This window comes from Bombyx mori, chromosome 8 (assembly GCF_030269925.1).
Source record: "Bombyx mori chromosome 8, ASM3026992v2".
NCBI lineage: Eukaryota > Metazoa > Arthropoda > Insecta > Lepidoptera > Bombycidae > Bombyx > Bombyx mori.
Window position 1 is genome coordinate 1182268 of NC_085114.1, and position 27954 is coordinate 1210221.

General features: G+C 39.0%; 2 protein-coding genes across 3 annotated transcripts in view; one reads left to right on the plus strand and one right to left on the minus strand.

Moving 5' to 3' along the window:
• LOC101735503 (cationic amino acid transporter 2) overlaps positions 1-27532 on the minus strand; it is a 44232-nt gene extending 16700 nt beyond the window's left edge. Inside the window, exons 1-13 of one of the 2 annotated variants that reach the window (XM_004925325.5) lie at positions 27198-27532; positions 17221-17469; positions 15395-15523; positions 14146-14301; positions 12754-12858; positions 12281-12418; positions 12067-12215; positions 11842-11939; positions 10976-11115; positions 9693-9795; positions 9420-9511; positions 8157-8323; positions 5803-5911 (exon numbers count right to left, since the gene is read on the minus strand). In XM_004925325.5, coding sequence (XP_004925382.2) covers positions 5803-5911; positions 8157-8323; positions 9420-9511; positions 9693-9795; positions 10976-11115; positions 11842-11939; positions 12067-12215; positions 12281-12418; positions 12754-12858; positions 14146-14301; positions 15395-15523; positions 17221-17469; positions 27198-27291 — 1729 coding nt within the window. In that variant the 5' untranslated portion in view covers positions 27292-27532. Of the gene's footprint in view, positions 1-5802; positions 5912-8156; positions 8324-9419; positions 9512-9692; positions 9796-10975; positions 11116-11841; positions 11940-12066; positions 12216-12280; positions 12419-12753; positions 12859-14145; positions 14302-15394; positions 15524-17220; positions 17470-23738; positions 23883-27197 lie in introns of those variants that run through there. The other variant, XM_021347459.3, reaches the window with a different exon arrangement.
• On the plus strand, positions 86-1681 carry LOC134199220 (lipase 1-like). Its single transcript, XM_062669592.1, has one exon. It carries the CDS (start codon positions 431-433, stop codon positions 1625-1627), a length of 1197 nt encoding a protein of 398 aa, XP_062525576.1. The 5' UTR covers positions 86-430; the 3' UTR covers positions 1628-1681.
• Positions 27533-27954: the final 422 nt, after the last annotated feature.

Consider the following 27954-nt stretch of genomic DNA (forward strand, 5'->3'; position numbering starts at 1 on the left):
AATTCGAAATGTTAATGGCGTCATCCATCCTAATGTAGGCCGCATCGTAATCCACTCTCTACCACACAACATTATAAACAGTTATTAAATCTACAACCTCGTATCAACCGGTATTCACTGTGACCGCAACTTTAGTAAATAGTGGCTTTGAAAATCTACGCAAAAATTGCGTTTAAAATCCGCAAAGGGTGATTCATATTAACGTTTCGTTTTTACATATAAAAATTTATTAACGTCCGTTCAAACAATTGTGAAATCTAAGATCAGTACGTTAAGTATCAGAATCGATTGCCAAACGGAATTAGTTTGCATAAAACAAAAAAAAAACGCTTCTCGGCATAGTTACGTTTCGCGGTTCGATGTGTGTGCACACATTACGAAAAATTTAGCTGTCATATTTAATTCGGTGTTTTTCCTTAAATTATTTATAATGTCGATCGTCAAATCGATATTTTTCCTTACGTTAATGATAATCGATAAGCCAGTGACACTATCGATAAACATTACCTCGACTCTAATCGGGCTACCAGAAGACGCAAGATTGAACTTCACGCAACTGGCCTACAAATATGGACTCGTCGTTAGAGAATATGAGGTGATCACTGAAGATGGATATATATTGAAACTCTTCAACATACAAGGGAATAAGAAACGACCTGTTTTACTTGCACACGGTATATTTGGAACAGCTGATATTTATCTGCTAAGAGGCAAGACGTCGTTAGGGTACATCCTAGCAAAACAGGGTTATGATGTGTGGGCACTTAATGTGCGAGGATCGAGGTATTCCAGGAAACATTTGACACTAGACCCTGATAAGGACAAGGCATTTTGGAACTTCAGCTTCCACGAGCACGGCTATTACGACCTACCGGCGAACATCGACTTCATCTTGCAGTCAACCGGCCAAAACCAGCTCAGTATTATCGGTATTTCTGAAGGGACCACCATAACTTTCGTACTGGCTAGTATGAGACCGGAATACAACGAGAAAATCAATGTATTCCTGGCTTTAGCACCGGTTGTGTATCTACAGAATTTGGAGCCTCCCTCTTCTATACTACTGCAATTCAGCGCAGAGATCAACGACCTTCTAACCGTATTGGGCTTCGAGGAGCTCTTTGGCTATAACTCAATATTTAAGGCGATTTACAACATAATCTGCGGTCAGAGAATCGGATACGACTTGTGTCTGAAAATAGGATTCTTCCCGGTGACCGGGGCGGATGCGGATGAACTCGAACCTGAGTTCTACTACACTACAATAGGACAGTTCCCGGACGGAACTTCGAGAAAGAATTTGGCTCATTACACACAGGTGGGTAGGCGAAGGATTTTCGCGCAATACGACTACGGGAGAAGAATGAACTTAGACATGTACCAGTCCGCTGCGCCGCCGGAGTACTCTTTAAACAGGGTGACAATCAAAGTGGTGCTTATTTGTGGGAAAAATGACAAACTGTCCACGTTAAAAGACGTTCAGATATTGAAGGATAGACTCCCTAATGTTATAGGTTTTCGTGTCATGGAATCGAATACGTTCAACCATTTGGATCACGTTTGGGGACGTAACGTACACAAAGTCTCTTATCCGTTTATCATTAAGACGCTAAGAAAGTTTAATTGAATTTAGTGAATTATAATTATTAAAGCAATGAATTAGTACAAAAATATCGATTAATTGGTGAGTGTATTTTTTTAATCTTATCCGGTATATGGAAATATTGTGAGTCCGCACGGGTAGGTACCACATTTTTATTTTTTATTGCATTGACGGGTGGACGAGCACACGGCCCACTTGATGTTACGTGGTTACCGGAAACCATAGACATCTACAACGTAAATGCCGCATCCCACCTTAAGATATTAGTTCTAAGGTCTCAGTATAGTTACAACGGCTGCCCCACCCTTCAAACCGAAACGCATTAATGCTTCACGGCTGCAATAGGAAGGTTGATGGTACCTACCAGTGCGGACTCATAAGACGTCCTACAACCAGTAAAACCCTACCTACTTCTGTCGTGAAGCGTTCTGGCTCGAATTGTAAGATAGACGTTATACAATACAATAGACTTCGATTTAATGTATCACTATCGGCATTCACATTGTAATATCTTTGGGCTCCAATAACCACTTAGGATCAGGAGGGCGATCGTGAGTTCATGCATGGAATTCTTCTAAAGTGTCATGCATATTAATTGCGTTTGTTTATTCATAAAACGAACTAAATTGCTTTATTATATATGAGAAAGTAGATCATTCTTGATTTAATCGAATCCATCAAACTTTATTTAAGACTAGCTTTTGCCCGCGACGCCGTTCGCGTGGAATAGTTACTTTGGCATAACGCTACATTTTACCTCCGCTTCATTTACGTAGAAAGTGTAAATATTTTTGAATTGCTGAAGTCCATGGGCGACGGTAACCACTCACCATCAGGTGGGCCGTACGCTCGTCTGCCTACAAGGGCAATAAAAAATATATATATATATATATATAATGTTAAGGAGCTATTTAAATCCCTATTTTGAAACATTCTTTATTGGTGCTCCACTTGTATTGGCCTTACCGTGATGTTATATAGCCTAAAGCCTTCCTCAATAAATTGGTTATCTAACACTGAAAGAATTTTTCAAATCGGCCTGGTAGTTCCTGAGATTAGCGCGTTCAAACAAACAAACTCTTCAGCTTTATAATATTAGTATAGATAAATAACACTTTATATTCAAATGGTTTTAAGGTTATTGCGATTTCGAAAGCTAGAGAAATAACGTTTCACATTTGAATGTTTATCAACGCGTAAGCTGCGTTAGTTTAATTAATAAGGTTTTTATTAAATTATTATAATTGTTGCGAGCGGCAGGCAGCAGCTCGCCTGTGTCCCTGGCGTTGCTGATGTCCTTGAGCATTAGCGACCGCTTAACGTCGAATTGACTGTATGCTCGTCTGCCTACTAAGGCAGTAAAATCCTTAAAACATAGTCAGTCAATTTGTTTCGTAATTTTTTATTGCATAGATTTTTTTTCTACCTATGCTAATAGCCTTGAAAGGCTCTTTCAGCTTCGCCCTAACATGTCACTCACGGGGCTCAAATCGGAATGTTGCTAACACTGACCCTAGCAAGAGCAGTGCTTCGCAGAATCTACCACCGGATCGGAAACGCGACCCACTAAGAAGATCCGGCGAGAAACTCAGTGGGCTGTGTCTATGGGATCAGATTGGTGGACGAGCTCACAGCCCACCGGTGTTAAGTGGTTACCGGAGCCCATAGACATTTACAACGTAAATGCGCTACCCACCTTGAGATATTAGTTCTAAGGCCTCAGTATAGTTACAACGGCTGCCTCACTCTTCAAACAGAAACGCATTACTGCTTCACGGTAGAAATAGGCAGGGTGGTGGTACCTACCCGTGCGGACTCACAAGAGGTCCTACCACCAGTAACGTAAAATGTTTTCACTTGAATTTTAGAGGACTGTGACGTAACATTTTATTATATTTGTAATATTCGCTTGCTGAAATTGTTTCGTGGCAAAAACAGACTGGACAGTGGTGCCTGCTCGTGTGAGCTTACTATATATACGTCCTGACACTAATAAATACCTAAATTATGTTTGTCTTGTTATTAGTATATCCTTTGGCTTACCAGAACTTACTGGCTGACTTATTGAAGCGATTTATTATCTATCTATTAATACGTGAAGCAAAAACTTTGTAACACTTTTTACGAAAATTACGCAGACGGAGGAGTATGAAATTTCCCACACTTTTAGAGAATTATACATAGATAATACATTAAATCAATAAAAAAAGCATTACACACACTACCATGTATTTGATACAACACATATATGTATACATATATGTGGGATGGTATGGCGAAATCTAGTGGATATTTAGTTTAACAACAAAATCTTTTATTCTTTCAAAAAAAATACTATCCGTAACATCGTTACGTCAATTTGTTATCTGTCATTTATATTTTCTTCTTTTAAAATAAAACTAGTGTGCCAGTGTGAATTAACCAAAAAGTACCGATCTTCCCACTTATATACTCTTGTTTATTGTCAAACTTTTGTTATTCTTTAAAGTCTGTGGTCAAATTGAGTATAAATTAATGTTTGTCTTTAAGTCTTACTTGTTATAGTGTAGTCTTCAGTCAAGTTACTTGTCTATAGTGTAGTCTTGGCGAAATCTGTGAGAAGTATAATTAGTCTTTGACAATAGAACCATAATAATGTTCAAACTTATAATTTCAATTACTTATAGTCAAATGTCGACTACTGAGGGGACCACTAGTTATCAATAAAACAAAAGAGAAAACTGTAATGAATAAAACAAGTCTAAGCTTTGTGACCACTATTTAAGGTCGAATTTCGATTATCCCCCGAACACTTGTCAATACAATCAGGTGACAATTAGAGGTGAAGTTTGATCGTGCTATGGTTTATAATTGTATTGTGAAGTATGCTTGGAATCACATTTCTTCTTCTATTTTATGTATAGTAATTGATTTACTAGAGGTCCCGCAGTAGTCGAAATTCGACTATAATTAATTGGAATTGTAAGTTTGTACACTATTTATTATAATTGTATTTTATACTTCTATAATCACAAATTTTGCCAAGACTACACTATAAAAAATAATAACAAAGACAAACAATATTTAATCTATTCTCAATTTGACAACAGACGTCAAGAACAAAAGTTTGACAATACATAGCATGTAGTGTGTGTAAAGTTTTCTTTATTGATTTAATGTATCTTTCTTTTATGCATTATTTAAAAAAATATTAGCATTGTGCACTTCTTCTCTATATTCTCTATAAGTGTAGAAAATTTCATACTCCTCCGTCCGCGCAATTTTCGTAAAAAGGGATACAAAAGTTTTGCTTCACGTATTAATATATAGATAATACGAATGCACCGGACGTCTTATCCTTTTAGGCCACGACGACTTCGAACTTATTTTTACTCTCGTAAAAGTTTTGATTATTCACTAAGACTTTTTCAGTGAAGAACACAAGTTAATAAGCCACCGTTATGACACATTTAAACCTGAAGAAACACTAAATTCACTAAATAAAACAATTTACACAACTTCGCTTTTCGCGTTCCCGCCAAATATTTAGAATCACGTTTTTTCTCTTTGCAAATGTACCTACACGTAAAACCATATGTAAATCAAATTTTATATTAGTAATTTAATAGCGTTATAATTACGTGTTCCGGAATCAAACCCACTCATAACTATAAGAGGGTACAAGCAATACCTTCGGTTTGCAGAGTCGTGTGAGAATCTGTCGAGTTACGCAAAAGGTCCTTATAATGTTGGCTGTATGGACTGAGTTTCCTTTGATTGAACCAGGACGGAAAAAAACGGTAGTGCTGGTATTTTCAACCCCCTGACCCCGCCAGGATTCCGACCTGGGGGGATCGGATGATTGGACGATGATAGTGCAAGAGGGTTTTTCAACTCTTATCGCCGACATCTTTCCTTTTGTTTGTGTGCAGCGCAGAATAGAAGAAAACTCTACCTTTGTCCCTTACTACCTTACCCCTCCCCCCCCCCCCCCTTGCACTAGGAGCAGTTATTCCCGTCTTTTTTTCTCCACGCTTGTTCAGATACCTCATTTTATTTAAGACATACACAAAAACAGCTGCAATAAGTTATTACATGTATAAAAAATGTATACTAATAAGTGTTTAGTTGTAAAAATTTGCCGATCTTGACTTCCAGTTCTGAGCTCGACGCTCCGTCGCTAAGCTTAACCTAAATATGTTGTAATTATATTTACTTACCGGCTACAATCCAAACGCCGAACCGAACCCACGTCATGTAGTCTAGGTTCAACATCAGATACACGTTGATCAATATGCTGAGGCCGGGCAGCCACGGCACCAGCGGCACCTGCGACCAACCACACCAACGCACTGTCATACACAGCACCGAGAGAACATATCGCACCTTCAGAATTAATAAATAAATAAATAAAATAAAAAAACCTTTTATTTCCTGCTAAAATACAAAGTAAATAGGTATTTAATAATTGTATGTTTGGCAGGAGCCCATTAAACATGGTGAAGGCCTGCTCCAAGTCCTTCCATTTGGTTCTATTTTGGGCTACCTGTATCCATCGAGGGCCAGCAATAGCTTTTGTATCGTCCTCCCGTTTTGATATCGGGCGACCCTTTTTTCTTTTCCCTTGTGACCCTCTTCCCGTGCAGTTATTCTTGCAGTCCATCCTCTGGTCTTTAAGTCGTGCTACATGACCAGCCCACTTCAGCTTCAACCCCTTTAGAGTTATAGAGACTCATTTCGAAATTTTTGGATTTCGTCTTTTAATTAAAAAATGGACCTAGAACGACCCTTTTCAGCGACTCTTAGTAATCAAATGACCAGAAGTAGCTTATAAAGGGACAAAACTATCCATCGGTATCTTTCACTCCGCCCCTTTCTTCAACGTTCTTTTCGGTTTGAAAACTTTAATCGATGTTTTCCGAAAAACGTATTTTTGAGTTGAGTCTTTAGAATTCTAAAGGTGCGAGATATAGGGATCTGCAGTAGACAGCAGAGACCTGTAGTAGACAACAGGAGACAGCAGTAAACTATAGAGGATTGCAGTAGAAGACAATGAATTGCAGTAGCTTTTATGGAGTACCGGTAAAATGGGGCGTTTAGGGATTGAGAGGCGAATCGGGAAAAAACCGGAAAAATCTTTCGACGCTCAATATAAGTTTTATATTCGTTGCAAAATCTTCCATTTTTTGTAGTTTAATAGTAGAATGTTGAAAGTTCACAAAACAACTCTGAATATGCATGATAATAGCTGCTAACTTATAAAAAATCGCGTTTCAAATTAACTTCCTGTGGTGGTAATTATTTTAGTGCTAGAAACTTTGCTCTCTTTTATTTATTTGATAATAATAGAAGACGACTATGATTTATAAACGTTATTTAGTGTTTGAACCAGCATATATATTAAAGGTAAGTCTCAGTTGCTATTGGTTTTAATGTATTTGATTAAATAAAAATACATGTAAAAATCTGTTGTTTTTGGGGATATTAGGGACGTCTTAGGTACAAATAACAACGAAAAAGGGGTCAATTGGGATGAGAATACGTGAAATGGAAACGACCTAAGTATAAATAGGTACAGGTTTGTAGGGTTGTCTATGTAGTTATAACAATATTTTTTTAAATTTGTTGTTAAAAATCTGGTTTATTCGAAGCGAAATTGGGAATAAGTCTTTAGTTGAAATAGATAAGCAATTTAATATAAGTAAGTCGATTTTGCAGAGACATGTAACAAGATCAATGAAATCTCAAGGTGGACAAAAATGTCTAAGTAATACTTAATAAAATATTAAATATTTGTTCAGAGTGGGGGTATTCATCTGATTAATCCATGGAATAACCGACACACCCAATCTATTAACCCAGATAGAAATATCAGCACTGTCGATTGCACCTATAATTGAGGTGATGTCTGCCATGTACTTTTGTCAGTTTTTAATTTTTTTTTATTGATGATCATTTTGTTGGTGCAACTAAATAAATAAATTAATTAAAACTATATATAAAAATAAAAGTAGTGCCAACCCTAGCAAATTTCTCATTTCATCCCAATTAACCGCAATTTTCGGGTAAATAGGGATTACACCTATTTTTGCATTTTTTGCTTAAACTGGAATGCTAGTTGCATAATTTTAAATTGGACAACAAAGATGCCCCCAAGACTCAATCATTTTGATCCTGATATAGCATTATATACATCAACAACTACCTTAAAATTGCTCATAAAGTTGGAATTTGTCCCTAATCGCCCCATTTTACGGTACCCTAGAGTTGAAACTCTACTTACTGTAACGGATTGATGACAGCGCCATTTAGTGTCGTGTCTAGTGATTTTTTTTTAATGGGGTTTTATTACCTGGTAGCTAAGATCTTGAAGTCATGTCTTATTTTAATTTATATTCTTATTTTTATGAAAAATGATAATATGTAGTGAAATGAAATGAAGATGATTAATTAGAATTTGGAAAATTACCCGGTTACTTATTGTAACCGGATTAGTGAACTAACTAGCTATTAGTGAACTAATCCGGTTACAGTAACGTTGTTGAGTGGAATGGAGTGATAAAAAAAATCATACGGAAAAAGCGAGTTTCTTCTCGGACACCGGCTGCCTCGAGATGCAGCACAGCGTGGCCACCACCAGCGCCGTGGCCAGCAGCAGCAGCGCCGTGTACCCGCCGTGCCCCTCCAGGACCCGGTCGCCGTAGCTATTGACGCACCACATCATCAAAAAGCACCATATCCCTGAAATTAATTCACCAATCAACATCGGAATCGTCTTTTACTCTACCATAACTATACCGTGGATTGTTTTTAGTGTCTATGGGCAAATATTCTTCAGAGAGACTTGGTGTCAGCTGCTGGACAAAGATGTAATATGAATGAACACCGCAATCCCAGCCCGAGACGAGGCCGATCCACTAACGGTGCTTTTAGGTACCACAAGCAACGGTCACCGCCCTCGTCGAACCCGTCGCTTGCGACCAAGAGCTCGAGGAGTAAACTAACCCACAGACACAACCCACTGAGTTTCTCACCGGATCTTCTCAGTGGGTCGCGTTTCCGATCCAGTGGTAGTCTGCGAAGCACGGCTCTTGTTAGGGCCAGTGTTAGCAACGACGTCAGATTAGAGCCCCGTGCATAGGGCCCTGAAACTGCGATGCTTTAAGACTGTCGATGCACGGACATCGACGACCGCGCGGCGCGGGTGCCGGGGGGTGGGGGGAGGTGTGGGGGCGGCGCGGGTGCCGGGGGGTAGGGGAGGTGTGGGGGGCGGCGCGAGTGCCAGGGTGTGGGGGGAGGTGTGACGGCGGCGCGGGTGCCGGGGGATGGGGGGGAGGTGTTGGCACGTGGTCGCGTTTCTTCACCGTCACACCGTGCACTTCGACACTTCGTGCAGCAACGCCACCCGCGACACTAGCTTGTTACTCTTTTTATAAATTAACCAAATATTACACTTATCGTATTAATGCAGTCCCCTATTTTATTTTATATCACCGAACTACCCCAGAACCGTCGAAAACAAAGACTTTTTTTTTATGAAAACTAGCGACATCTTGTAGCGAATGCCTCTAAACTTATACGTTGTCAAAGTTAAGGCATTTAATTATTGTATAACTAAACTCAGACAATAATGCCATCTACAGGAGCAATGAGAAACTAATCGAAGCGAGGCCATCTAGTGGCCGACGCCCGTAATCATTTTTTTTGAATGCCTGAGTTGCTTATCTTTAACTAATTTATGTGTATTATCTATGCCCATAGCCTCACCTACTTGCTCAGTGAATTTGGTATAACCTCTCGAGGTTACTACAATAGGTAGGAAAAAAGTCGCAGTTACCGTAGAGCGTGACCAGCACGGTGACGGTGGTGGCGGTGCGGCGCGAGGGCGCGGCTCGCTCGGCGCCGGCGCGCTGCGGACTCGCCTCGTATCTGTACAATCACAGCATGTCACTCACACGACACTAGATGGCGCTGTCGTCAAAATTTCTAATAAAACATTTTTGCGTACTAGATGGCGCTGTTATCAATATATTTTGTTTAATATCAAAAATTTGTCTTGTGTTAGAAAACATGTATAATAAAATTTTAAAAAAGATTTCTTTATTCTCACCTAAGTAGTAACACGCACGAAGCGACCATAGAATACGCCAGCAAAGTGCCGATGGACATCATGTGAATCAGCTGCTCCAGTTTGAATATCATGGCCAACGTACCTGATTTTCAATTAGATTGTTAGCAATATTTAAAAAAAATAATATCTGCAGGGACAAATATTTTGCTCAATTGTTACAAATATTGTGCTCTATATAAAGGTGTCCCAGAAATCAACATCAAGCCGAAAGGGGGTGACAGTATTTATTGTTACTATCATGAGAAAAATCAGAAAAAAGAATCTATCCAATGCAATTTGGAAATTATGGGCATTTAAGAAAAACCTAGAAATTTGGTCAAACTGTAACAATTTTTCGGTTATTGTGGTTAATTTTTCTTATTTTTGTTCATTTAAATTTTGGAACCGTAACCCTAAATAACATTTCTAGAACCACAGTCAAAATAAATTACACAACTGCCCCAAGTTTTTCTTAAATGCCCATAATTTCCAAACTGCATAGGATAAATTTTTTTTCTGATTTTTCTCATGATGGTTGTAATCAATCCTGTCACCCCGTTTCAGCTTGACATTGAGTTCTGGAACACCCATAGAGTACGCGTAATATAGGCCGACCGCGTATTGTAACAGTACCTATTACCCGGCAAAATTTAGCATGTCACGTAACACTAAACATGACGTTCATATCCATAGAACATATTATATAAAGGTCGGTTCACATGTAGATGTCCGTTGTCCGTTGCGTTCTGTTCTAAGTACTGTACTATTCGGGTTTCAAAAAACAAGTCGCAATTATGTACTATTTGTAAGTTGTAAATAAAAATACAAATATTAATTGAGTTTATTTATACATATAAAAAAATCTTAAATAAACTTGTATAGAGTTTACTTGGTAATAATAAAAGGTCTATAATTTATGACACCCGAACATTCAGTACAAAAAGACATATGTAATTGTTAGCGGGCTATACAAATTAAACATTACAGGCATATTTTTGACAGGTCATGTTTAGAGTACTAAGTACTGTTCTAATGCCATATTACGCGGTACGAAATGTCATGCCATATGGCATTACTTCATAGACTACTGTTTTGCGCATGTTTGCGCTGTATACCTTATTGATTCACAAACTTTTTTGTACGTTGTTGTAGTTTGTAACCTGTTAGGCGGGGTACATTTAGAATAGTTGAGCTTCTCAACATGGTAGAGCACCTTTGAAATCACACCCTATATCATTAAAAGTCCTGAAGGACGATGAAGGGCCAGCAGTGGGTACACTGACCGGTGAGGAAGCCGGCCGTGATGGTCCCGACGAGCGGCGTCTGGTACTTCTCGTTGACGCGGCCCAGCCACCGGAACAGCAGCCCGTCCGACGCCATCGCGTAGATGATCCGCGGCAACGGGAACACCGCGCCCATCAAACTGAACGACACAACACACCTTGTCATGTCAGCGCACTGAGCACGACAGGCACATTGTCATGTCAGTACACTAATCCGATATCTCGTTTTTACCATCGCACCGCCCGCCACCGGAGTAGAGTTCATCCATACTACCCGGAGCCACTGCGGTCACCCACAGTGCGTTTCCAGAGGTCTTTTTTGCCACGTACCATCCGGCTATGGAATGAGTTCCCCTCCACGGTGTTTTCCGAGCGCTATGACATGTCCTTCTTCAAACGAGGCTTGTGGAAAGTACTTAACGGTAGGCAGCGGCTTGGCTCTGCCCCTAGCATTGCTGAAGTCCATGGGCGACTGTAACCACTCACCATCAGGTGGGCTGTATGCTCGTCTGCCTAGAAGGGTAATAAAAAAAAACTAAGCACGACAGTCACATTGTCGTGTCAGCACACTGGGAACGTCACTAGTCGTTCAGTTCTTAATCAAAGTGTAGTAATACTACTCGACGGTGGGCTGAGCTTGCTTTATACTCTCTGCTAGCACTGACATATTTTGATCAAAATGTCTATTAATAATTTTATAAAAAATAAACGTTTCGCTAATTAATATTGCGTCATAAGCGAACCCGACGTACCCCTAGTGGCAAGCTCAAACAAACTATGTTCTAAATTTGGAAAAGATATAAAGAATTAAGTTTTTTGAATTATTTTATATATAATTAAAGAATAAGAAAAATGCATTTTATTACCTTGAACACAGGGCGCATATGGCTCCAACACTGACCGCATACTTAGCCCACGGCCAGCCTAGACGATCGTATACAAACGGGAATGGCGCTTTTTCGTCCTAAAATAAAAAATTGCAATTTTTTTGGTACAAGACACAGAATGTATTAAGCAGCGGCGAGGGGAGCGCGAGAGGGGAGCGCGAGGGGGGAGCGAGGGAGGGGTGCGCGGCGCGGGGGCGCGGGTACCTGCAGGTAGTAGGGCAGCACGAGCGTGAGCACGCAGGACACGCCGCAGTAGGCCAGGAACACGACGAGCAGCGAGCCCGCCACGGCCGCCGGGATGCTGCGCTGCGGGCGCCGCGCCTCCTCGCCCGCCGTCGCCACGCAGTCGAACCCTGCACAGCGCCGCCGTGAGAGCGCGTCCACCCCGCGCGGGGGCGGGCGCGCTGCTGTACCGTACCGATGAACCCGTAGAAGCAGACGGCGGCGCCCCGGATGATGCCGGCGAGTCCGTAGGGCGCGAACCCCCCGGTGCCGTAGCTCCGCCCCTCGTCCTTGGGCACCTCCGACTCCGGAATGCGCCAGTTGCTCGTGTCCGCTGCGGGCACAACATGTACGTTTACCCTCCCATTTGAATAAGCTCAGACGTGGTTTAAACGTTTGACTATTACACAAAGTACAAGGTCAATGCCCTCGCATGAGACAGGAGTCGCTTTCTTTGCTATACGTTACTGGCTCACCAAATAGGCTTACTTACGGGTTAAAAAAATGACTAAAGCTTACATTGGCAACGAATGTCGCTTTCTGATTATTTCGATTTGTATTATCCTTACAGCTTCCATTGTATGCGTCAGCAGATTTAGCTTAGATCTTGTTGGAACATTCCGTTTCTCTGTGAGCACATTGACTCTATATGTTTACACGTAGAGTTACCCTTGAGCGAGCCGGAGACGATGACGAAGAGCACGACGCAGAGGTTGATGGCGGTGCACACATTGTTGAACTTCGTGGACTCCTTCACGCCGAACGACAGCGCCACTGCGCACGCACAAACAGACGCACTTAGTATTGCGAAATGTTTATAGAGATATATCAATCGACTGTTGGTTTGTTCTGTCAAGGCAAAGTTAGGCAATCCAGGCGACTTAGTAACAAAAATCGATATAAGTACTTCAGTGCGCCTCGTAGGGCACCGGTGTCCTACATGGCAGTATTAGAGGATTGAAATTTTAAATTCTGGGTTTCACAAGATAAATATCGCCAGCACCCTGGCACGGGTAAGCGCGCCTGCTCCGCGGCCCAATGAGCAAGTCGGTGCGGCCTTACTATGCGCATTGTGTCCTGGCATTGACGTGTACTGATGTATTATTTCATTACGAGTTTATTTAATTTCATGATCTTTTTCCTCCTCCATCGATATCATTCGTGACCATGTGTTAAGTACGTATTTTATTAGAATATTTTGGATCTGTCTGCGGGATTCGAACACCGGCCGTCGATACGGGCACTGCGGCCGCCTTATCCTTCAAGCCAGGACTTGTCAATGGTGCGCTGTGGCTCCGGTGCGTCCCTCACGAGTCGTGTAAATGAGAGGGAGAAGAAGTCCCCGGTGATAAATCCCGCCCAACGTAACATTGGGGTAGGAGCCGGCGAAGACGGGCACATGCCGCGCGCATGGCGGTACCTGGGTTCCCGCTCAGCCAGAGTGAAGGAGTTCGATGGGGTTTAGTGGCTAGTCGTTAGGCTGGATGGATTCGGCGAGAGCTGAGCTCAACTCATCATCATTTTAAAGGCGTAGTCTCCTATGACCAATTGGAAAAGAACTTCTTCGGTCCGCGACCTCTTTTTCACCGGAGGCGCGGAGTCCGACACAGCCCGGCACCGATCCTTATCGGCCGGGTATCCGTAAAGTGAGAGTCCCCAAAGTTAAAAAAAGTGTAAGCTAAAAAACCCTACCTTTTTTTCCTTCCTAAGCTGATGGTCTTATGATACGATATCATCGTCACCGGGCGAGTAGGTGAGCAAGAGCCGTGCTGCGCAGAATCTACCACCGGATCGGAAACGCGACCCACTGTGTGCTTAGTGCGAGTTTTTTAACGTTTTTGATAGCGTAAAAGTTAGCTCATGTTTGTATGGAATGGGATTGTTTGCGTAGGTTTGCCGCTAGGGGCGCTATTCCAACTGCATACAAAATTGACTTAACGTTTACGCTATCGAGAACGTTAAAAAACTAGCACTAAGCACACTGGGAAGATCCGGCGAGAAACTCAGTGGGCTGTGTCTGTGGGTTAATTTACTCGTCGAGCCCTTCGACGAGATCCTCACCAGAGAAAGCCATGATGACGGAGAAGGCGAAGACGTCGGGGTAGTCGGCCAGGTGCGGCGAGTCGATGGGCAGCGCGGCCTCCAGGTGCGACGAGATCGCCTTGTTCAGCAACGAGTCCAAGTACTCGCTCAGCGCCTTCACCACCGACGCCGCGCCTGACGCGTCACCAACCAATACAATACCAATACGTAGTTGAACTCGTCGTGGCCTAAGGGATAACACGTCCGGCGCATTCGTGTTGAGCGATGCACCGGTGTTCGAATCCCAAGCGGGTACCATTTTTTCTAATGAAATACGTACTCAACAAATGCCTTCCATGGTGAAGGAATAACATCGTGTAATAAAAATCAAACCCGCAAAATTATAATTTGCGTAATTACTGGTGGTAGGACCTGTTGTGAGTCCGCACGGATAGCTACCACCACCCTGCCTATTTCTGCTGTGAAGCAGTAATGCGTTTCGGTTTGAAGGATGGGGCAGCCGTTGTAGCTATACCTTAGAACTTATATCTCAAGGTGAGTGACGCATTTACGTCGTAGATGTCTATGGGCTCCAGTAACCACTTAACACCAGGTGGGCTGTGAGCTCGTCCACCCATCTAAGCAATAAATAAATAAATAAAAATTAATAGCTTAGATAAGCTATAAAAAAAACATTTACCACTTTCAACAACTACCGTCTAATATTATCAATTACTAAATGTTACAACTGAAAAACACTCTTGAAAACCAACCCTTGTTTGACTGAGATTGCGGTGAATGCTTTCGTATACCTAAGCATTGTAATTCTATTAAAACATCTAAATAAATCATTCGAATCTAGTGATGGGGCACAAAGTTAGTTAACATATAAGATTACACATAAAACGCCTTTTTTTTCCTACCTAAGCTAATAGCCTTGAAAGGCTATTTCAGCGTAACCTGAACTAGTAGGTGAGCTCACGGGGCTCAAACCAGGAGGCGTTGCTAACACTGACCCTAGCAAGAGCAGTGCTTCGCAGAATCTACCACCGGATCGGAAACGCGACCCACTCAGAAGATCCGGCGAGAAACTCAGTGGGCTGTGTCTATGGGTTAATTCACTCGTCGAGCCCTTCTTCGCAAGTGACGGGTTCGACGAGGACGGTGACCGGATATCTATAACTAGCCCAAACATATGACCGGTGCTTGTGGTACCTAAAAGCACCGTTAATGGATCGGGAGAATCCGTAATTACCGGCGACCACGACAAGAGGATTCAATGACTTACCTATAATATATTCGAGTATGAGATTCCATCCGATTATGAAAGCTATGAACTCGCCCACGCACACATAGCTGTACACGTACGCCGAGCCCGCCTTCGGCACGCGAGCACCGAACTCAGCATAGCACAAGCCTGGAAATTAGAAAAATAAATGTCTCAAATAAAATCTCAAAATCTAATAAATAATGTTTCATGACTCTAAGACTCTGCCTTAAAGACACTGAAACTTTATTAAATAACTTTTAATATTTTTTTATTACACCCACACACATACCCTCTTACTCCCACTCATTACACACAGAGGGTACATTAATACAATCATTTCAATATCACACTTTTGTTAATTGTAACATTTTAAGCTCACATATTGTCACTTTTGACACTTCACTTGAATTTCTAGTAATTTTGTATTTTTGTGTAGGTATCTGAAGTAAAGATTATGTATTCTCAGTACGAGGAGCACTGCTGCTTGAGATACAGGTTTTACCACCTAGTTCAAGCACAGATGCAAATTATGATTGTGTTTCTACTTCTATGTTAACAATAAGTAAGTAAATATTTAAAATAAAAAACATTTTAAGACTTTAAGTAGAACTTTTCAATTACAATTCGTATTTTGGAATTCGAATTGGAATTTTCAATTAAATTAAAATTAGTTTTTTCTAAACTTCAAACTGAAAGGTACCGTGAGCTCTATCAGATAGAACCACAATTACGCTGACCGTTTTTGCCGCCAAGAAGTTATTTAATTCCACTTGGAATGGGAGACCGTAGTTTTAAAATATAAAAATGAATTGCTGTTCGTTAGTCTCGCTAAAACTCGAGAACGGCTGGACCGATTTGGCTATTTTTGGTCTTGAATTATTTGTGAAAGTCCAGAGAAGGTTTAAAAGGTAGATAATAAAAAAAACAATTTTGTTATTCCTTTAACGTGTCCCCCGTCGGGCGGATTCCTTTTGTATGTTTTAAGTTTATTTTATACAAAAGCTTGGGTCTTTTATTGATCGATTGAGGCACTACAAAGTCTGCTGGGTCAGCAAGTTTTAAAATAAAACTAAAATATCGACCTTACGCCTCAAGACAGCAACCGCCTTGGAAAATTTATGGGCTACAGTACTAATAACAAGATAAGCTGCGAGCTCGCCCACCCGCCAAACAAAAATTAACATCACTAGACAATGAATTGAATTTTCGTTTTATCCTACCGCCTCCAATTAACTTCAGTTCGGTCTATGGTCTTGTAATTAATGTGGACAGCGGAAATTACAACAACATATCTTAATCACGTATCGAGAGTAATTGATAGAGTCAGTAAAATATATTCCACCGCTCAGGATGTTTGGTTGCTCTACATACGCTCCGAATGTGGTTGTTCGGAACTTGTATAATTGCAAGCTTATCTTGTAAATGTAATTAGCTCGAATCAGGCTTCTGTCGGATATCTAGCACTCTATGATAACTATCGCTTGAATAATAATTAAATACTCTTAATAATCTAAATTAGTTAGCGGTAGGCAGCGGCTTGGCTCTGCCCTTGGCATTGCTGAAGTCCATGGGCGACGGTAACCACTCACCATCAGGTGGGCCGTATGCTCGTCTGCCTACAAAGGCAATAAAAAAAAAATAAAAAAATCTCTTTACTAATCAATTAAGATGCGAAACTCTTCCTGTCACGGTCAAAAGTTTCAATACCAGCGGCGGTCAAACCACACTCCTATACCACTTTTGACCTAAAGTTTAAATACCACCCGTATTTTGAAATAAATTCTGGTTACTGGATACAACGTACCAATCCTTCGTAAATTGTAAGATCACACTCGAAAACTCACCTGCAAACACACTAGCCACTGCGGCCAGCAAGAATGATATGACCACAGCTGGTCCGGCATAGTTCTTGGCCACGTCACCAGCTAGCACGTACACTCCGACTCCTAGAGTGCTGCCGACCCCTAACGCTGTCAGATCGAAGGCGGTCAAGACTCTTGCCAGTCTAGCCGCGCCTTCCTCGGCAACCTTACGTCGAGAGAGGACCTGGTACGCGAGCCGGGCTGCATGAGTCGCCCCGGCTTTTATACCACCTAGAAGCAAAAAAGAACTTCAATAAATTTTGAAGACTTTATAACTTGTCTTGTCCGGTGTCTTACTTAATATGGGTGTTCCTCAGGGTTCCATATTGGGTCCCTTCCTATTTCTTGTATATATCAATGATTTACCTAAGTTTATTGAAACCCGTCACGAGGTCGTATTATTCGCTGATGATACATCATTATTGTTTAAAATTAAACGACATTTGGAAGATTATGACGATGTGAATGATGCTATCTCGCGCGTGGTACATTGGTTTAGTGTTAATAATCTGTTATTAAATAACAAAAAAACAAAATGTATAAAATTTACCACACCTAATGTTAGACAAGTTGACACTAATATTACTGTAAGTGGAGAGACACTGGAGCTTGTGGATTCGACAGTTTTTCTTGGTATAACAGTTGATTCCAAGCTGCAGTGGGGTCCTCACATATGCAAGTTAGCGAGTAGGCTTAGTTCTGCAGCGTTTGCGGTAAAAAAAATACGAATGTATATTAATGAAGATACGGCACGCCTGGTTTATTTTAGTTATTTTCATAGTGTTATTTCCTATGGCATTTTGCTATGGGGCAATGCTGCCGATGTCGAAACGATTTTCATCCTGCAGAAGAGGGCTATTCGTGCTATTTATAATATGCACCCGAGGGAATCCTTGAGGGACAAGTTTAAGGAAATCAAAATTCTAACTTTAGCGTCCCAATACATTTTTGAAAATTTATTGTACGTGCGTAAAAACATTGAAGAATTCCCCAGAGTCTGCGATTTGCACAATGTGAACACTAGGAACAAACATAGGCTTGCGTTGCCGGCGGCTCGAATTAAGAAAATAAGCAACTCTTTTAGGGGGCTGGGTGTACAGCTTTTCAACAAGATCCCACTAAACGTTCAACTACTACATGTTCATAGATTTAAGAAAACTGTTAAGGAACGTTTGTGCAACAAGGCATATTATAAAGTTAAGGATTATTTACTAGATGGCACTACGTGGGAATGAGGCGCTCGCTCCTGGCCTTTTCATTTTTCATTATTATTATATTTTTTTTAATTGTATTTTTTGACTTGTTTTTTCTTTTATTGTGAATATTTCTATTTATTTAAAAAAAAAAAGAAGAAAATATTTGAGAAAAAACAAAAAAAAAAGCCCGCTGAGTTTGTTTCGCCGGTTCTTCTCAGGACTGTGGCTTTTTTTGGAACCGGTGGTAGAGTTAACATTGTTATTTGTATTTTGACATTCAACAAGTGTGTCATACTGACATCTAAGTTGAAATAAATGATTTTGAATTTGAATTTGAACCTTTTTATTGCTTAGTTGGGAGGATGAGCTCAAGGCCCACCTAATGTGGTTACCGGAGTCCACAGACATCTACAACGTAAATGCCGCCACCTACCTTGAGATATTATGAGTTCTAAGGTCTCAAGTATAGTTACAACGGCTGCCCCACCCTTCAAACCGAAACGCAGTACTGCTTCACGGCAGAAATAGGCAAGGTGGTGGTACCTACCCGTGCGAACTCACAGTATGTCCTACCACCAGTAAGACTTTTAAGACTAAGACCACTAAGACTTTACACAAATCTCAAACATGTGTTGGACATCCCACTATCTAGAAAATAATATATTGAGACCGACCACATGAATGTATTCACTGGAAAATTTGTAGTAATATTTCAATATGGTTCGTTTATGTTTTTATAAGCGCAATCATAACTTTTTTAAACTAAATTAACTAAAAATAGCATGAGTACATATATTTTAACAACATGTTCCACATATTAATACTAATTGAAAAAGTGTACAAAAAACCACAAATTGACAATGACATAGTATATAACCAACATCATTAAAAGAGGAAAAAAACGCTGTATAAATAAAGTTTTTATCAACTAAAATATAGTTATAAAGATTGTGACGTCATGTCAGTAGTGGCAATGTAAAAGGGCTTAAGTCGCTTTTTTTTTCCCTACCTAAGCCTAGCCTTGAGAAGCTATTTCAGTGTAACCGTGGCTAGTATGTGAGCTCACGGGGCTCAAACCTGACGACGATGCTAACACGAACCCTAGCAAGAGCCGTGCTTCGCAGAATCTACCACCGGATCGGAAACGCGACCGACTGAGAAGATCCGGCGAGAAACTCAGTGGGCTGTGTCTGAGAGTTAATTTACTCGTCGAGCCCTTCGTCGCAAGCGACGGGTTCGACGAGGACGGTGACCGGTGCTTGAAGTACCTAAAAGCACCGTTAGTGGATCGGGAGGATCCGAGATGACGTGTTTTGGGCGACGTCGACTGCTTTCCATTCTGTCCGCAGGATCGGGAATGGGGCTTAAGTCGCATCAATTCCTGAACCTCCCTTGAACACTTTCATGTACATACAATTGATAGTTTGTTTAGAAAGCAAGTCACAAAGTAATCATGGCAATCAATAGCCTTTCACTTGTCTGCAAAAAAAAAACTTTTGATCACTAAATAAAGTGTCTTTTAACAAAAATCAAGCGAAACGGCATACTTTTCGTTACAGCTATAACATAGTTTCTACAGATAAAAACGGTGACTAATATTTTTAGCAATGAGAAGTAGACGATGGGTTGTTGATCTCGAATGTTCCACCTGACATTCCGAAACTAGTACAGTTTACGATGTGGATTTCCACCACCCTACCACCGCCTTTGGACTAAGTACAGTCTCGAATGAATCAACCTGATGTTTATGCTTGCCCTAATTCTTCGTTTTGTCCTTCAAGAAGAAACACTGTCGAAGATTTCTTCATACTTCACCACACGCCCTTCCACCAGCATTAATGTACTTGCTCCAAAACATATTTTTTTCTAACCACAAGTTATATTTTGTTTTGGTTTTAAAAAGCAGGGACAAGTCTCCTTAAAGATTAAAAATTTCTAAACTACACAATACGATTATTATTTCTAGAAAAGTTAGTTTATGGTAAATTCTTCTTCGTGCATTTATAAATCGTTCTTAGCGGCAGAATGTTGCCGGGATATGCCTAGGTATATAGGAGCGCATCATCTACATCAACGCGAGCGTCGACAATTACTATTAACGTGCGTTAGTTGTTTGAACGTTACTATATTTTGAAGTCGTCGTGGCCTAAAGGATAAGATGTCCGGTGCATTCGTATCGAGCGATGCACTGGTGTTCGAATCCCGCTGGCGGGTACCAATTTTTCTAATGAAATACGTACTCAACAAATGTTCACGATTGACTTCCACGGTGAAGGAATAACATCGTGCAATAAAAATCAAACCCGCAAAATTATAATTTGCGTAATTACTGGTGGTAGGACCTCTTGTGAGTCCGCACGGGTAGGTACCACCGCCCCGCCTATTTCTGCCGTGAAGCAGTAATGCGTTTCGGTTTGAAGGGTGGGGCAGTCGTTGTGACTATACTGAGACCTTAGAACTATATCTCAAGGTGTGTGGCGCATTTACGTTGTAGATGTCTATGGGCTCCAGTAACCACTTAACACCAGGTGGGCTGTGAGCTCGTCCACACATCAAAGCAATAAAAAAAAAGCTTTTGTTTTATTGACATCGATCGTATTAATTCATTAATTAACATTCAAAAATACTTTAAGTACCACCAAGGTGGGCATAATGCGTTTCGGTTTGAAGGGTGGGGCAGCCGTTGTAACTATACTGAGACTTTAGAACTTATGTCTCAAGGTGGGTGGCGCATTTACGCTGTAGATGCCTATGGGCTCCAGTAACCATTTAACACCAGAGGGCTGTGATCTGTTCCACCCATCTAAACAATAAATAAATAAAAAATACTTTATATTATCTTAAAATATTATATTTCTGCTTATAAGAAGCACACCGAACAATAGTTAATCTATACTAATATATAAATCTACAGTGGTCTTTGCGGATGTTCCGTTATAACTACTGAACCATGCATCCGATTGGCTTGAAGCTTGATATACATGTAGAAAATACATGTACTTAATGGATAGGCTAATATTTATATGAGTGTTAGACTCCCTACACCAGTTGCGGAGGCGTTAATGATGAGAATCTTTGTGGGGATGAGAAATAATAATGGTAGTTTTATATGCCCAGCGAAGCGGGCTGGAACAGCTAGTAATGTAATAAATTTAGAATTAAAAATACTTTTAGAAGAAATAAAGTTATTCAAACGTATTGTAACAAAACAGACGGTAGTTAGCAAAATATTCAACTGTCTACGAAGAACAGACAACACAACGACAGAAACAATGCGATGACAATAAGAAACGCCAATATAAGCCGTGAAATTTTTCGTGAAAACCGAATAATAATATTATACAAGTAATACTATTATATAATAAATACTTAACATAACATTACAAATCTATGTAAATTTTGTTACGTCGAAGAAACAAAATGAAAATACTATTTCAATGCGTTAGAAATATGATTTAACGCCTTCATAGGTGTATCTATTTTACCGGACAAATGCGGCAATCTTTATATAGGTTTATATGTTAGACGTGTATATTTTATGTATATTATGGGTATATGCATAGAATTTTGATGTCGTCGTGGCCTAAAGGATAAAACGTTCGGTGCATTCGTATGTAGCGATGCAACGTTGTTCGAATCCCGCAGGCGGGTACCATTTTTTCTAATGAAATACGTACTCAACAAATGTTCACGATTGACTTCCACGGTGAAGGAATAACATCGTGTAATAAAAATCAAACCCGCAAAATTATAATTTGCGTAATTACTGGTGGTAGGACCTCTTGTGTGTCCGCACAGGTAAGAACCACCACCCTACCTATTTCTGCCGTGAAGCAGTAATGCGTTTCGGTTTGAAGGGTGAGGCAGCCGTTGTAACTATACTGAGACCTTAGAACTCAAATCTCGAGGTGGGTGGCGGCATTTACGTTGTAGATGTCTATGGGCTGCGGTAACCACTTAACATAAGGTGGGCAGTGAGCTAGTCAACACTATTAAGCAAAAAAAAATTAATCATTGATCCTATTTATCAATATATTTTTAAACCTATGGAACATTGGTTCTTTTTCTCTACCTGTTCACTATTAGCCAAGGGACTATTCCGACTACGCGCAGATATATTTCTAATGTTAAACACAAAATTGAATCATTAGACCCCTAAGCACCGGTCACCTTCCTTGTCGAGCTGTCGAGCGAACTAATCCATAGACACATCCCACTGAGTTTCTCACCGGATTTTCTCAGTGAGTCGCGATTCCCATCCGGTGGTAGATTCAGCGAAGCACTACTGTTGCTAGGGTTAGTGTTAGCAAATTCTCTAAGGTTGAGCCCGTGAGCTCACCTACCCGTCCAGCCTGGAATAGCCTCTTAGGCGAATAGTTAGGGAAAAAAAGACATTTGATGCGTTTTTAAAATTCAGTTTAAAACCTCATATTGTAATAAAATCAGTCGTAAACTTTATAAATTTGCGTAATCACAGATGGTGGCTCTGCATCATAGGTCGTGAATATTCGAATAAAACTGAGGCATTCACGATTATGTTCGTGACTGTCCGCTTAGCAACAGAACGTTTGCGACATTAATTAACAAACCATTCGTTTTAATCATAAATATTATCAACTACATATTGCAGAACACAAGATCAGTTGTAACAGAAAATGAATCCGTTCAGATTACAACACCGATTCTTCTTAGAACTCTGTGGCTCTTTGTAGAACCACAGTAGTAGTTGTTTTGACATTCATACATGTTATGATTACATTTCTTAGAAGTTGAAATAATATTAATATGAACTTGAATAAACTATAAAAATATTATAAAGCTGAAGAGTTTGTGTTTATTTGAACGCGCTAATCTCAGGAACTCCTGGTCCGATTTGAGAAATTCTTTCAAGGTTAGATAGCTCATTTATTGAGGAAGGATATAGGCTATATAACATCACGCTAAGACCTATCATCAGATCTTGATGAATACAGGAACATTCGGGAAGTCTACCCTTTCAAAAAGAAAAAAAGAAAAAAGAATTATCAGAATCGGTTCAAGCACTTTCGAGAAATCGGTGAACATACATAGATTAAAAAAAATATGGTCGAATTGATAGCTTCCTCTTTTGAAGTCGGTTAAAAAGCGTGATTTTAGTACCTTAAATAGCTCCTTAACATTCTACAAAAATATTTTCACTTTATACGTAAATGAAGGGGTGGGTAAAATTTAGCGTTATGCCAAAGTAACTATCCCACGGGGACGAAGTCACGGGCAAAAGCTAGTACACTATAAATGTTAAGAAAAAAAAACAATTAAACTTACGTAGTAAAAACCACATCGCGCTAGCTCTTCTCGCAAATATATCGTTAATACTGTTGACAAGGAACAGCGAAGAGAAACGATTTCTTCATTATAGTTTAGCGACATCACAGTAACTACACTACATTTATACGTATAATATAATGTTTTAGAGGAATTTTGTGTAACAAAGTAAAAAAAATATAAATGTGGTGTCGTGGGATACCAGGTGGGAACGAAGTTCCTTCGGCTAATGTAGAATCGACACAAATTGCAAAAAAATCGTGCTCAATTTTATGTAGGTTTTCTTGATTTTTCTCTTAAATTTTGCTGATTAGTTTTTATTTAAGTACAAGAAAGTATTTAGGAAATTCAGTATTTTAGGAAATAATAAATTACTTAAAATAAAAAACATCGTAATTCAAATTATCAACTAAAATAACAAAATATGTCTCTTTATTTTTGTTTGGCAACATAAAATTACATAGAAATAGAAAAATAGAAATAAAAATAATTACAAAATAGAAAGAGAATGGATGAGAGAACGAAAAGAAAGAGGGAGAAAGAGAAAGGTATTTATTATACACTACTCGCTTGTGTATGCGACTGTCGCGCCTGCGCACGTCTCATTTAACGGTTTTATTCCACGCACTTTTTTCCACGGATTTTTTCTTACGGTTTTACTATCACATTTTTTTCAGTTCAGTCGCGCAGCAAAATCCCTATCCCCTCCAAGCCTGCCGTAAGGAACTTCGTTCCAATAAAAATATGCAAGTCCAAAGAATCGTTGACAATGAAAAACCGTCATCACGCAGACTATACATTAGACACTGTATAGCCAATAGCCATCATACTAAGACTAGACATAAATAATAAAAATCTTACGTTACGGAAGTTTTTTCCCGGTTAGGGTACCCCTCCGCATCGTCCCTTAAGGAACTTCGTTCCAAAAACTACAGTTATCATATTGCTATACATACGCCAAATGATGATCAACATTGAAAATAATAAGGGTTAAAGTACGAAATTGCCGTTTTATTGTAATAGGTACTTTGAATTGACATAGAGCCATTATGGTTTGAGATTTTTAAGTGAAACTTTTTTCAAATTGGTACTTATGAGGTTCTTCGGTTTAAAAAATGTACAACATTCGATTATCGACTTTCAGTTGTTTTTTTTTTATTCATCTTCTTCATCGAAATGAAGGAATATTGAATCGAATTGTGACATGTGATAAAAAGTGGATTCTTTACGATAGCCGTAAGCGAAAAATGCAATGGCTAACCCCAGGCCAAACGCCGCAACAGTGTCCTAAAGCAAAGCTTACCAATAAAAAGGCAATGGTAACTGTTTGGTGGTCTCAGCATTGTGTTATTCACTATATCTTTCTCCGATCTGGTCAAGCAATTCCTCCTTCGTCGTGGAAGTCAATCGTGAACATTTGTTAAGTACGTATTAATTCATTAGAAAAATTGGTACCTACCTGCGGGATTCGAACACCGGTCCACATTGGACCTTCCACCGGTCCACACCGGACTTACATTGTTAAATTAAATTCCCGATTTTTATATAGGTGTGTCATTAATGATGGTGAGGCTAGTTGTGGGCTCACACAGACAGATACCGTCATCGCGTCTATCTCTACATCGAAATTAAAGTAATTCATTTCAGCAATTGAATGAATTTTAAGGACTGACAAATTAGGTCAGAATTACCAGTCGATGGGGAACAACAAAGGAATGGCTTTCTATAGGTCAGGAAATACTGCTTGGTAGACCAACATCCTAATGTTATTGTTTCGAACAGATAGCACAACTAAACTTTTCATCCAATAAGTTCCATTCTATGATAGCTGCTACAATAATAATTTCAGACAGTGAAGAGACAAGACAATGTGAATGCCATATAAATATTACTGACCCGTAATATCACTGAAGTATCTCTATACTGTGTCACGAGCTGAAATAAATTGATCATTGAGACATTTGAATTGGTATGTTAACGGTTACCGATGTCCCAATTGATTGAATAGCACTTTAAACAAGTACACAGACTTTATTTATGGCCAGAAATGTTCATAAGCATACTCTAATTGTATTTCCAGAATAATCCAGAATAACATTACGTAGTATATATATTAAATCAATCTATTTGCCTACTAAAACTACAAGACCCTTTTAGTGACACTAAAAACCTTAGTTTATAGTTATTGTTTTCCTATAAGTAAATCAATGTATTTTACTCCTGAAAAGAGAAAGATCAAACTCAAGTTCCGAAGATGATCTGAATAGTTTTAAGTTTTCAATTTCTAACCCTCTAAGGCCTAATGAAATAACTTATACACTAATCACATTCAAGTGACACTCTCTTTTGACTCTAGTAACTTTGAGATGCTCTTTACTTTAACAAAACTACAGACTAATAAAAACTACTGTCTCATTAACAAATTGAAGCAACACACAGGCAGGAAGAACTTTTATTATCTTTTACATTTATTATCTTTTATATTATTATCTTTAACTTGGTTGAAAATATGTAACTTTTCAAATAACTCTTTACAGTTTATTATATAATTATATTGAGTAACAGCTATCTCATTTTTCAAGCATAACAAATACTGGCAAAGTATAATATACTATCACCATTATTTATTAAAATTTATAGATAGCATAGGATTCCCTTCATTTTTTCATCCCTTAATTTTTCTGATAAAATTTGGCTGAATACCACATATAGGATAATTTTTATCTATTATATTACAGAAATATTAATAATTATTATGTCTATATTTTATGTCTTACAGCACAACAAAATGACTTTTATAAGTATTCAGGATCTTTAAGAACAGCTAAATTCTTTTCATTAATTCAAAAAGCTGTTGGCACTTCATGTGGACTGTGATCAAAATTGGCAGCTTGATCAGCTACTTGTATTCATCTGCCATCAAGTGCTAATAATAATTATATCATTGAAGTAAAAAATATTTAAGTCCAGTGTGTTGTCTATAAAGTTCTCTTATTTTTTTTGATTAGGACAGTAATTATGTGTTCTTGAATAAAGAAGTTTACAATTTCTAGATAGCTTTTAAGCACTTATATTTATAATGAATATTAATAGAAAAGCAACTAATAATATAATGAATATCCATATTTATATTTTATAAGACAAATCTTTATGAAGCCATTAATATAAAATTATTTCTGAATTTTACTGTAGATATTCTCAAATTTTAGATTAATATTAATACAATATTAAACTCAAACAAAGTATTTTTTGTAATCTAGATTTGTCAAAGGTATTAAAACATGTTACAAAATGTATTCTAACCAATTTAACTTAATAACTAAAGCGTATTCTCCATGACGTGGCTTAAATTTTACCTTGAATTAATGCTCTGATGCAAAATTTCAAATCTGAAATAACATTATATAGACGAGGTAGATGACGCAACTCCAAATTTGAAATAATAAATTAAATACTCACCATTTTCAAAAGATCTCCTCACCGAAGAGTCTCGGTCACCAAATCCATGTATACTTTCATAGTTTCTACCTATATTTTCATCAGGATAAGACATTTTTCAGTGCCGAACTTTAAAGCATTAACCTAATCTTCAATAATTATTTCAGCATTTATTTATGAATTATAATTTAACTCCGTCCCAATATTACACCGTAAAATTAATTTCAATTACAATGTCTTAATTTTTAAATAATTAAACACAAAGTTTAATGCACATATTTGCTTTGCACATGTTTGAATTATTTATATTCAAGCGGAATTTTATCAGTAGTACCTACATACTATCAAAATGAACTTGAGCAAAGTGACAGCTGACGTTTATATAAACGTTATTGAATATAGCAGTCAGTGAAGTATGGCTTTTGAGTGGGAGTATGAAATTTACATTTATTTGGATTTAGAAACTATCTTAATATTATATTAAGTACTATGTACCAATAACAATACAATTAACGGTAACCTTAACTACTACACAAGTCAACATTGAAAAACATTGGAATACGATTTCTCGAATGGTTTGAATTTTGAGTAATCAGTTTATAGGCTCTCCAAATTTTAGACAAGTAAGCTCTTCCTAAATTTTCAAAAGTCCATGGACATGTCTAGTTTTTTTGACGTTCTTCTATTGTATGTCATTTAAATCACACCGTTTTTTTGAAGTTATACTTACTTCTTAAGGCGGGTTATAAAAAATGTATGACAGTGAAATTTTACGATG